Genomic DNA, 12,420 nt, shown 5'->3' with positions numbered 1-12,420 from the left:
GGGGTGATTGGACCAGATTTAGCATATGCGTCGTCATCCTTTTGTATTTGATCTCAACAATATCTATCGTAGTCATCTATGAATGTTGCATACTACAATGTACTATTGATACTTAATAGTAGTATGATTGTTTGCAAATTTACAGATAATTGTTTAGTATCCTTTCTTTCTGGTTTGTACTGCTTCTGTTTTAAGCCCGTATATGTATAATAAGGTCCTGACTGAAGAGTCCCAATTCCAGAAGTTATGTTTACTGTAAAACAGATCAGTAATTTACATGTTTATAGTCAATTTCTCTAGTTAAGTTGACATGAACAATGTGATATAGCTTCGATTCCACAATAACTTTTCTTTCTCTCTCTCACTACAACAATTTTCTATTTTCTGTCAAAAAAATCAGAGCACATTCTTATAGAATTGGTTGTGAATTCCTGCAGAGGGCACTTTCAATGTTAATAACACTATTCTCAGGTGCCCCAGTATTCTTGGCCTCAATGGGTTATCTCCTTTACATGATTGGACATGCCCGTCCATTGAAGAATACATATCTTTGAACCCCTCTCATCTAAGCTATACACTTTTGAACATTTCGGCCATTTGTGCAGAAGACGGACTGAGAGTTTCTGTTGGGTAGCATTTTGCAAGTAGAGCTTCCAACCCCTCATATTTATCCAGGAAGTCCACCTGATAGAAAACCAGCACACAAAAGTGAAGGATTAACAAATCCAACTCCTAAGCACTAACTGTAGCAAAAAAAAATCTGCTAATGAAACAGAGCAGAGAGAGAGTGTCAACTGAAGTTAAGATGAGTTAGGGTATTTGTGTAACATAGCCTTCAAGGAGAATTAGCTGTCTGATTCTATAAGAAAGACTGATAAGTGCACAAGGAGTGCATACACCGCCTGTGTGCAAAGAGAGAGAATCTTTACTATGTAGATACTGTGCTATCTTTTCAAGAGAATATTCGAGCATGCAATGAGATTTTCAAACTGGTTCAAACAAAGTATAAAATCTGGTGGCAACAAACGGTCAGCCTTCTATCACTGATTGGCCAGTCAGCAAGCTAGGCAGCTTGGCTGGCCATCATTGGCCCACAAGGGCCATAAAACTCACCCAATGTTGCATGTTTAGATGCTGACTCTAGTTGGTAATCAGCTTCCCACATTACAAAAACAGTTTACTTTGAGCAGGATAAGCATACGACAAAACTCCTTCAGATATTAATAAAGATGCCTTTTTCTTTCCTACCCTGGCAAAGGTCGTGCTTTCAAATGAATTGACTACAGTAGAATAACTGGACTGTCATTAACAAACCTTTCATCATTTTGTTCTGCAGGCCTAAGCAGAAACAGGCTGGAATTTTGATGAAAGAAGCAACAAAGTATAGGATGAAGCTTCACTTAAAAAAGTACAAACCTTACACTTCTCCCACAAAGAAGGAAGCAACTCCTCTTGTGTGACTTGCTTCTGCATCCTCTTATACATGGCGGGCAGGGACTTTTCCACCTGACAATTGCAAATATGTCATTATGAGAAACAGGAATTACTATTATGATGCTCATTGATGGAAATTTCCCTTTTAAAATTGAGTCATACAGAATCATAACATATTCGAATCAACAAAATGTATACCCTCTTCCTCAAGTAAATTCCTGTCCATAGTAGTCCAAACATTGCTTGAAACTGCTTTTAAAAAAAGATCTTACCAAGTCCTTGTAGGACAAGAGAGCTATTGCAGTAGAAGCTTGTTCATGCCTTACCCCTCAAGGTTAGGTTTATGGTATGTGTCATGTGACTTCATTGTCAGCAGCTCCGTTGCTGCCATTTCAGTGTGTGCCTCTCCGTCCAGGAAAGCATTTTGTACAGCAAAAATTCATTGTGTACACATCTGATTCTACCTGACATTTGTTGAAGAGCATAGTAGTCTATTAAACCCTCACAGCCATTTTTAATGAACCTGTGCATTTGTTGAAGAGCATAGCAGTCTAGTGCACTCTCACCGCCATTTTCTCTCAACATGTGCATAGCGATCTGATGTACATCCATAAATAGCTTTGAGCAAAATCTCAAGCTGGGTGTCGAAAAAAAGAAGAATGTTCTTTGAATCTGAGTTGCCTCAGCGACAAGAGGAAGAGTTCTATCATGGATCGAATGCTTGCAAGCTCGTTGGCAAAAGGGGCAGTGGCATAGGACTCTGTTGGAAGATTTTGCATTGGGATATGGACTCAAATGGGATACGTTAGAGAATTTGTAATCTACGTTAATTGCAAGGATTACTTGAAGGCACATTTAGTATGTTGGTGGCAGGAGAGTCTACAGCATACTCAATTAGGAAAGAGGGAGATCGTTTCCACAGCAAGGCATTCAGAAGGCAATTGAGCACTCAGCAAAAGGTTGAGCCCATGATCTGCAAGGGCTAGTAGTCTAAATTATCAAATGTGGGAAGAACAAATAAGAAAATCTTGAAGCACGGAAGAAGGCGATATCTAAGAATTCCTCCGTGAATAAATGATCTGACCGCACAGATAACAAAGATGATCCCAAGAACTATAGGACCATAATGGTTAGTAACTGGATTGCAAATTTACAACACTTAAACAAAGAGTGTGTGCATGGGCTGCAAGTAATCAGGTTGGAGCTCTAGCACAAACAGATCAATTTGAGGCCTTGGCAGAAGGGGCAAAGGACAAAGGACAAAGGGAGTCGTTACAAAAGCGAACCACTACTAGAGCACAAATGCATACAAATGCGCTTTCAACTGAAAATCGTGACTAAATGAGCAGGCACAAGAGATTAGTGCCGCTTGGTATCAACATGCTCCACGCACAAACATTCACAAGTGTACACTAATATGTATGTGTGCCTGCTCGATGTACACTCGTGTGTAGCACCTGCATGACACACCAACCCCAAATCACCATTGAGTTCATACGTAAGCATGCCTAGCATAGGTGTTCTCCTTTGCCATTAGCATTCGTATGATTGGATGTCATTAATGCAAAGAACATCTGCAACAAACTCTCATCAACACTCGTCTGCACACCCAAGTTTTGGTTGGCAAATTCACGTCGGCGTTAGCACTCTTGTGTGCATATAACACACAATCTACAATTGACACTGCTCCTGTGCGCATATAACATGCAATTTACAGTTCGCTATGCAATCAGCAATTTGACCCATCCGATCAACACAATACCACTGTGTTCAAGCAACAATCAGCAAGTAAATCGACTGGCGTTTCAAAAGGTTCTGCGTTCAATTCATGTTGGGTTCATTAGGCCTGATTGCACACGATTGCAACGCATGTGAACATCACGTAGTCACAAAGATTCTCCAGGCCCTATCGTAGCCTCTATCTACGTCTCAAAGTAGATGTTGTCACCTCGATCTACATCCATGCTATGCTTCAGCTAGTTAATCCACACAAGTAAGACCCGAATCAATGCTTGACAAAGAACAAAACGAATTCTGAAGACCCAGCCATGTCTACAGCGCCTTCTCACGATACAAATCCTTTAGCATTACATTTCACGTGGTTTTTCTTCTGTAGAGCCCCCAATCTCCCTAGATGGGCCTCGATTGCCACATGTCCCTTTTCTAAGGCCACACTTAGATCTTCCTTTTTACCACTTCTTGGGATTCCTTTAAACCATTTGCCCCTAGGCACAATTCATAACTAGGAACACCTAGACCTAGGCCTTTAGACCCAACTAGTCATGCAAATCACCGTCACTGATGACCTTGACATTGAATCCCTTTGACCATATGCAATACAGATTATTTACAATTGTCGGCCCTTGAAAGGGAAAATGTCAACTGACCCTTCCAAGGTCATGTTATCTCAACTTGAGCATAACATTCCTTCCATCAACGTCCTCGATGATACAATCTGGGAATGCTCTCCGCATTGGTATACGGATTCCCAAGTCGCTTTAGATAGAGGTAAACCATGCCATGAAACCAACATCGTGGGTGTCTTCCTATTACGTACTTCATTGTTCCTTGGTCTAGGATTCTTGTTGGTTTGCGCCTTGCATCATCTCCTAAAACAAAACAACACCCTCGATTAGTGTGAAAAAACCGTTTTAAACGAGAAACATGAAACATTGGGTGCATCTTATAACTTTGTGGTAATTACAATTATAGGCCACCTTGCCTATTCTTTTAAGAATTAACCATGGCCCACAATATCGGGGTGACAACTTAGCACACACTCCTGCAGTCAAAGACTTTGAGTGTGAAGGATTTCTGAGAAAAACGTTTTCTCCTTCCTTAAATTCTCTGAAAGATCTAATCATATGTCTTAGCTCTATCCATAGCTTGGTGGATGTTAGCTCTTGCAAGTGCTAGCATCTCCTGCATCTGAATAGCATAGTTTGTAGCACGAGGCACTTTCTGAGATATCCCAACCGTGGTTGGATTTGCTTGTCTATTACCATAGTTCAACTCAAACGGACTCATTCCTGTTGAGGAATGTTTTCTATCATTGTAGGCAAACTCTAATAATAGCAACAACTTGTCCCATGTATGTTGCCTCAATGATACATATGCTTTGAGCATATCCTCTAAAGTCTGGTTGACTATCTATGTCTGACCATCCGTTTCAGGATGATCCCCACTACTCATTCCCAACTCAGTCCTTAGTGCCTCAAATACTGCAGTCCAAAAATGACTGGTAACTTTAATATCCTTGTCTAAAACTATGGATCTGAGTAGTCCATGCAAATGAAATATATGCTTAATCAATAAATCTGCAACTCGTAGGGCACAGGCACTAATAGATTCCCTACTCGGAAGATGGTGTTAACTACCACAAGGATAGAATCATATCCACCCTGTGTCATAGGCAGACCAACAATTAAGTCCATGGCAATACTCTCCCATATGCCTGATGGTATCTCCAAGGGCAGTAAAAGGCCAGGTGGCTTCATCCGCTCTGCCTTACTTGACACGAAAAACACCGTGTCACATATTCATGAATATGCTTTCTCATCTTTAGCCAAAAGAAATCTCGCTCCACGAGATCATGTGTTCTCGACCCCTTGATGTCCCGTATGGGCTATCATGACACTGTTGAATGACCCTCTGCCTAAGATCATATTGATTAGGTACAACTACCTTGGCATTACGTTTTAACATACCATCTGCTATGGTATATGTTGCATAAGTTTGGCCTTTCCTAGATCACGTCATCTTTTAGCCCAGGTTTAATCACATGAGCCTTAGGCCAAAGACTCTGGACAAACTCGTCCACTATTTGAGTTTCTCTAACTTGGTCATCATAGTACTCTCTAATACCGTGAATCTCATATTATACATAATGCACTACCGTGAAACTCATATTATACATAATGCACGACAACACATCTGCAACCTTGTTCTCCTTCCCTCTTCGGTACCAAATCGTCATATTAAACTCCTACACGAGCACTGCCCACCTAGCTTGGCGACCTCTCAAGTCAGGTGGTATACAAAAATGCTTCAGAGTATCATGATCCACATCCACGTAAAACTCTGAACCATACAAATAATGACTCCATGTTTTCAAAGCATGAATAAATGCGTATAACTCTAAATCATGAGTTAGCTAGTTTCATTGAGAGGGAGAAAGCTTCTTGCTTTCGAAAGCTACTGGCCTTCCCTCTCGGAGAAGAACCACCCCTATTGCAATGCCACTTGCATCAGTTTCTAGGAAAAATGGTTTCTGAGGATCAACAATTTTTAACCCCAGACCAGCGAAGACCACGGCCTTCTTTATGGCGTCTGTGACTTTGTCCCCACACAAAAGGCACTTTATCTGAGGTTAGCTCAATCAAAGGCTATCTCTTTCGTAATATCCTTTTGATATGCCAAATCCTAAGAACGATTGCAACACGATCAAACTATGACGAATGGGCCACGATAATATCACAGTCACTTTCTTCGAATCCATTTCCATTCCCATCAGGTGTAATAATGAATCCCAGATACTCAAGTTTCACCATGCATAGCACGGTTTTCTTTCTACTTTTGTTGTAAACAAAGATATCGTCAATAAAATGTACTACAAACTTCCCAATATATAGGCGTAGTAAGTCATTCATAAGCATGACGAAAGTAGCCGGAGCATTGGTAAGCCCAAACTGAATTACCATAAACTCATAATGTCCAACCTTGCTACTGAATGCAGTTTTATGCACATCCTCGACTCTAATTGGGACTTGATTGTAGACACTCTTAAGATCTATCTTGGTGAAAATTGTGGCTCCATATAATGCATCTAGCAAGTCATAAAGCGAGCCATCAGATACCTGCGCTTAATTATGATATTGTTTAACAAAGACAAAAGGTATCATCTTCTCTTCTTCTTCAACATCACTGGCGAAGCGAAAGGTGAGAAACTCGGCTGGATATGCCCTAGCTTAAGGTATTCTTCCAATTGCCTTCACACCCCAGCTTCTTAAGTAGGATAAGTTCAATCTTATGTTGAACACTCCGATCTAGAGGTAAACCATAAGGCAACTCATCCCTAAAACAATCAGAGAACTTCTTTGTTATCTGATCAGCCAACTTGGCCATCTCCCCATCTTGGATAACGTCAGTGCATCGATGGACTGGCAATCAACTCTACCAATGCTATACAAAGAAACAAAAACCCTTCCTGAGTTATTCGAACTTCCATCACGAAAACTAACGGTCCTTGAGGCAAATCCTTTTCACACGCAGGACGTATTGCGTATTGCACATTATTCATCATAAATTGATAAATGTGTTTTTTCCAACAATGGCTGGATTCTTCTTGGAATGCTACACCTTTCCTAGGGCTATGTCTACGTGATCAAGACTGGTCATTTCAAAATCCGGCTTCTCCGCATAGTCCTGAATCCGAAGCTCTAACTAGGTGACCCTTTGGTCCCATACTAGGTGACCCTTTGGTCCCATACTTCAGTAAAACTTCCATCTGTCATTCTGACTATTCAGGAAGCTCTAACTAGGTGACCCTTTGGTCCCATACTTCAGTAAAACTTCCATCTGTCATTCTGACTGTATACACATAGTCAGATGGACTAGTTTTTACTTTCAGCCTTTTCACAATCTTGGAGTTAATTACATTATCTGTTGACCTCGAGTTAATTATATTATCTGTTGACCCCAAGTCAAACAACACAATAACATTGTGATTGGCTACCTATCCCTTCATTTTAATTAACTCCATATCGCTATAACCTATATACCCGGTTGATGTAGGCTTAGACAGAATGTTATCACGTGCACTATTCACTAGCTTAGCAACAGACACACACAATAACCCATGTGCTCACCTTTGAGAAGATCTCGCTAGCTGAATCTGCTCTGGGCCTTGCCTCCATTTCCACGTCACTTTCTAAGACCACCATCTCAACCATCCAACGATCCTTGTTTTGTGGACAATCTTTCAAGTTTCCACTAATGAGGCTGAAGGCATTCAAAGCATGAGCCTTCTCTTCTCGCTTTCTCTTTTTCTCCCAGGGTTAAAGAGGATTTCGACCAAGCCTGGGCTGCCATTGGAGTTACTTTTCTCTTCACTCCAATGGAGGTACTTGGTTTTGAAGGAGCCCTAGTCGACTTTGCCTGCTTGACATGTCCACTTGGCTGTGGGGCACTAGACTTCCTAATCCACCTCTTTTTAGACCCACGCTTTTTCCCGTACTCATGCCGAGTCCCCTGCCTGCACAAACCCGCTTGGCTTGCTTTTGGAATCTTCATAGTTTAGGGCTATCACTATTGCTTCATCAAGAGTACCCATATACTTAGCCCGAACTCCCATTTTAATTCTATCATTCAGTCCAACAATAAATCCTTTGCTTGCACCACGGATATCTTCATTACATATTCGCTAAATTTGTCAGTTCTTCAGCCAGTGACAAATTCCTGTGACGAAGGTACCTATATTGATCCCAAGCTCGGGATGCTTCATTAGGACATAAGAAATGCTTTCTAAACTCTTTCTTGAACCCTTCCCAGGTAGTGACTGCCATACCATCCTTACCAATTGACAAAGATCAAAATCAATTCTAAAGACACAAGCAAGAGAATCACGGGTGATATGTAGGATTTTTCTCCAAGCCATGCTCTACAGCCTTCTCCCAATACATTACACCAAATCACTCTGATACCAATTGACAAAGATGAAAACAAATTCTGAAGACACAAGCAGGAGAATCATGAGTGATTTGTAGGAATTTTCTCCCAACCATGCTCTATAGCGCCTTCTCACGATACAAATCCTGTAGTGTTACATTTAACGTGGTTTTTCTTCTATAGAGCCCTCAATAACCCTAGATGGGCCTAGATTGCCACATGTCCATTTTTTAAGCCCATACTTAGATGTTCCTTTTTACCCCTTCTTGGGATTCCTTTAAACCATTTGCCCCTATGCATAATTCATAACTAGGAACACCTAGACCTAGGCCTTTAGACCCACCTCAATAACCCTAGATGGGCCTAGATTGCCACATGTCCATTTTTTAAGGCCATACTTAGATGTTCCTTTTTATCCCTTCTTGGGATTCCTTTAAACCATTTGCCCCTATGCACAATTCATAACTAGGAACACCTAGACCTAGGTCTTTAGACCCACCTAGTCACGCAAATCAGCCTCACCAATGACCTTGACATTGAATCCCTTTCACCATACACATAAAGCGCAATACAGATTATTTACAATTGTTGGTCCTCTAAAGCGAAAATGTCAACTGATCCTTCCAAGATCCTGTTATCTCAACTTCAGCATAACAATGCTCTAATACCAATTTGCATTCCCCTGAAACTCTCTATATGCTGTAGTGTGAGTAGACGAGAATCCACCATCAAGCCTTAGGTAGTCATTGACAAAGGCACATGCAGTAGAAGTGCCCTTGGATGTACTATCTTAGGAGGACTAGTACTAATTGACCTAACTGAAGTGTCTAGGAGCTCTACACACTAGTGTCCCTGAGGCCTAACTAAAGTGTCTAGGAGCTCTGTACACTAGTGTCCCTAAGGCCTACTAGAATTCTTTGACAAGTATGCTGAATACTTCATTCACGAAGTGTGTTCCTTGGTCACTAACAAACTCGATCAGGTGCCCGTATCTACAGATGATATTCTCATAGATGAATTTAGTTGTGCTTGAGCCAAGTTGTCTCGCAATGTTTTTTCTTTCGTCCACTTGGTCACATAGTCTGTAGCTGGGGCATGTGCGTGTAAGAACAAGAGATTTGAGAAAGGGAAGAATCAACAAGTGCAACAAGAGAAACAATACAATCTCAAATATTGACGTATCTTTAGAAAGTTAAGCCAATCGAGATGGGAAAAATAATATTTACTTTGAGATGTTATCATTAGCAGATTGCATTTGAGAGGTTGGCCTCTACCCTTCCATGTACATTAAAAATGGTGACATAGAGGGGGTGATGGGTCAAGGCCCTCATGTTGGCAACATGTGATAATTAATTAAAGACTAGAAAAACTTGTTCTAGCAGCAGACAAACAATTCCTCTACAAAGAAGGGGTATAATGTTTGCTTACCACTTTCAGCACTTCCCAATGCGGTTACATCACAATCATCAACATTTACAAATCCCCAAAAGCAAATGTTAGGACGCTCACACAAACTTTGCAACGTCTGCTACCCCATGCAACGCACATAATTACGCATGCATTGTTGGAGACTTGAACATTTGCTACAACAAACGTAGCCACAGCCTTTGACTGCTCCAAGAAATGATGCATGCACACAATATGCACCAACGATGTTGTGATTTTATAAGTGTAGATGGAAGGGATGAGTGGAAGCTCATCCGATGATGCGCCAACACCCGGGAGCACAAAGTGGCTTACGGAGAGGTTATACTATCATTGCACTCATTGCAAGCGAGAAGTATGACATCAATGTCATATTATCATGTGAAACTTGCGGACGTATGGGGAGGAGCCCGAATCAGTACCCACCATTGGTGTTGCACATGTTGATGGATTATCGGTAAGTCAAAGCTATTTAACTTCGCGGTTAATATTGGATACCAGGAAATACAAGATCTTATATTTACATGAAATCTTAAAACAAGATGAGGAGGCTGACGAGGGTACGCATATACCTTCACACTTTGAGCAAGACGTGTATGAGAGTGTTGCCACAGCATGTGCACACTTCTAACAAATCATCCTATATGCTCCAAAAATTTGAGGCGGGGATTGGAAAGCGTAACAATTAAAAGCTAAAGGACATTGTCAAATTTGTTCTAAAAACTTCTGAAAATTAACCTGTTTCTGAACAATCGATCCAAAATACAGCCTATTACGTAATTAATGGGCTTAAAAAGGTAGCAGAGAGTATACGATGCGTCCTTGACTTGCAACCTTCACATATTCACACGTAGGAGAATATGGAGAGGAAATAAAACATGATTTCTGTCATAAATATCTTTAAAAATTTGAACAACTAGAGTGACAAGAAAGTTCACTTACCCCAGATAAACTTGTCTTCAAAACTTTCCGTAGATCCATCTTTGAAAGTCCAAGGGAAAAAGGCACCTAACAACAGATCACATAAAATTTTCTTATCTCTTTCTCTCTCTCTTACAATCCAGGTACTTCACACTCCATGATAAGACTAGAGTATAGAACCTTGCTGGAAGATATCACAGACCTAATGCACAAGAAATTCAGTTCTTGTACACCAACATCAGTGACATAAAAAGAGAAGGATAAAAAGTACATACATTGATGCTGTGGGACGAAGAGAGGCTTTAAATTTAACATTTTAAAAGTAGATAGAGCGAGAACTAACACACCTCTTCAGGTAGTATTGTGTATAACAGATTCTCCACCCTCTGGCCAAACTGGAAAAGCTTCTCAAATTGCTAAAACCAGGCATGAACAGAAAATTGTCATACATTACACAGCCCAACAGACAACAATAGAAAGAATCAAAATCCTTCTAAGTCTACATGCAGGACTGCTATATCTAACAGAGGCAATACTTACAGAGTTGATTATGAAATTTATATATCTGGTTCGTGCCTGTTCATATGTGTCACTTGCCACATGATAGAACCGACCTAAAGTAGGTACCACATTGGCCAACTCAAAAAGACTGCTCAATTTATCAAGAAGACGTTTGTTAGTTAATTTAAGCTTAAAAAGGAGTCTAAATGGTCTAAAAACTGTTCAGGAAAGGATAGCAGGCTGTAAATTCCCATCTAACCCTAAATGTTCAACCTTACTATCCATTGCTGAAACACCTGTAAATCTTCCATCCTCCGAGATTCCCGAGATTCACAACTACAAAGATCTTATACTGGACACACCTCACCTATTTTGAAATGCGGCATGGTTTTCAAGAAGTACAATGTCAGCATGTTTTGGATCAACTTGAGCTACTCTGTCCAAAACACTGAACATGGTCCCCACCTACAATATAAATATGAGCATATCAACAAAATGAAAGAGGATTCACAAAGGAAACACCACAAGAAACGTTCAAAACTGAATAAATTTACCACCAAGCAGAATCAAGATGTGAAGAGGGTTGTTTCCGAGTTGTACAGAATATGCAATCCTGGTACGTATAATAACACTTTCAAGGGGCTGAATAAGGAGTGCCATAAGTACATTCTGAGTATACACATGCCCTAAATTTACCCATTGGTATAACACATTGATGACCAAAATGAAAGACTAATATACAGATTGGAATATCAAAATCAGTTCAAAACATAAAATCAAGAACACCACAGAATCCGTATTTACTGGTGCTCAGAAAGTTCTGACGCCAAAATTTGTCAGAATATGGGTGACCAAAGCACAGTTTGTCAAAAGACTGAATTGTCTCATTCCCTCATACTGGTTCTGCAGACACGCAGTCTAGTGGCCATCAGCAAGGCAGTTTGTTGGGGTGTTCATTGGGAGCCTAGAGGAGACGAACTAGTTGCTACGTACATCCTCTGATCTCTGATTGAGACTGAGTTCTCCCAGTGTAGAATAGGAGTATGATAACATCCTCCTGGAAATCTAGGATCTCCGCCTGCATGTCTCTAGCCTTGGCATTGAAGTCTCCTATGAGTAGGACCTCACACTGTTGCTTGTACCTCTTGATATCCTGATACAGTGCCAAGAATGGTGAGACCTATCCCTAGTCCCAGCATAGCCAGATGCTTGTGAGGAGGAAACTCAGGCGGGAGAGGGGGGGGGGGGGGAGAGGAGACACAGAGAGAGAGAGAGAGAGAGAGAGAGAGAGAGAGAGAGAGAGCGTAATGTCAGTCATGCACACACATCTTCATAGTAGGTACACTATATCTTTATTCCTTTTCTTTTCTATATTGATTACTTACAAAATTACAGAACTAGTTTAGCTCAGCGATCTTTTTTTCACAGCAGATGTAAATGACTTACAAACAACATATTCTTCAACAAACATGA

At 40.7% G+C, this 12,420-nt stretch overlaps 1 protein-coding gene across 1 annotated transcript in view; it reads right to left on the bottom strand.

The window, feature by feature from the left end:
- Positions 1–236: 236 nt before the first annotated feature.
- LOC147884384 (exocyst complex component SEC3A-like) overlaps positions 237–12,420 on the bottom strand; it is a 163,918-nt gene continuing 151,734 nt past the window's right edge. Inside the window, exons 20-25 of the mRNA XM_087398216.1 lie at positions 11,315–11,412; positions 10,987–11,095; positions 10,794–10,862; positions 10,468–10,533; positions 1,417–1,506; positions 237–684 (exon numbers count right to left, since the gene is read on the bottom strand). Coding sequence (XP_087254342.1) covers positions 571–684; positions 1,417–1,506; positions 10,468–10,533; positions 10,794–10,862; positions 10,987–11,095; positions 11,315–11,412 — 546 coding nt within the window. The 3' untranslated portion in view covers positions 237–570. The remainder of the gene's footprint in view (positions 685–1,416; positions 1,507–10,467; positions 10,534–10,793; positions 10,863–10,986; positions 11,096–11,314; positions 11,413–12,420) is intronic.

Source organism: Dipteris shenzhenensis, chromosome 27, assembly GCF_047967505.1.
Source record: "Dipteris shenzhenensis isolate YYH24624 ecotype China chromosome 27, Dip_SZ_1.0, whole genome shotgun sequence".
NCBI classification, from domain to species: Eukaryota; Viridiplantae; Streptophyta; class Polypodiopsida; order Gleicheniales; family Dipteridaceae; genus Dipteris; species Dipteris shenzhenensis.
The sequence above is the reverse complement of the archived record's forward strand: the minus strand, read 5'-3'. Positions and strand labels throughout refer to the sequence as shown.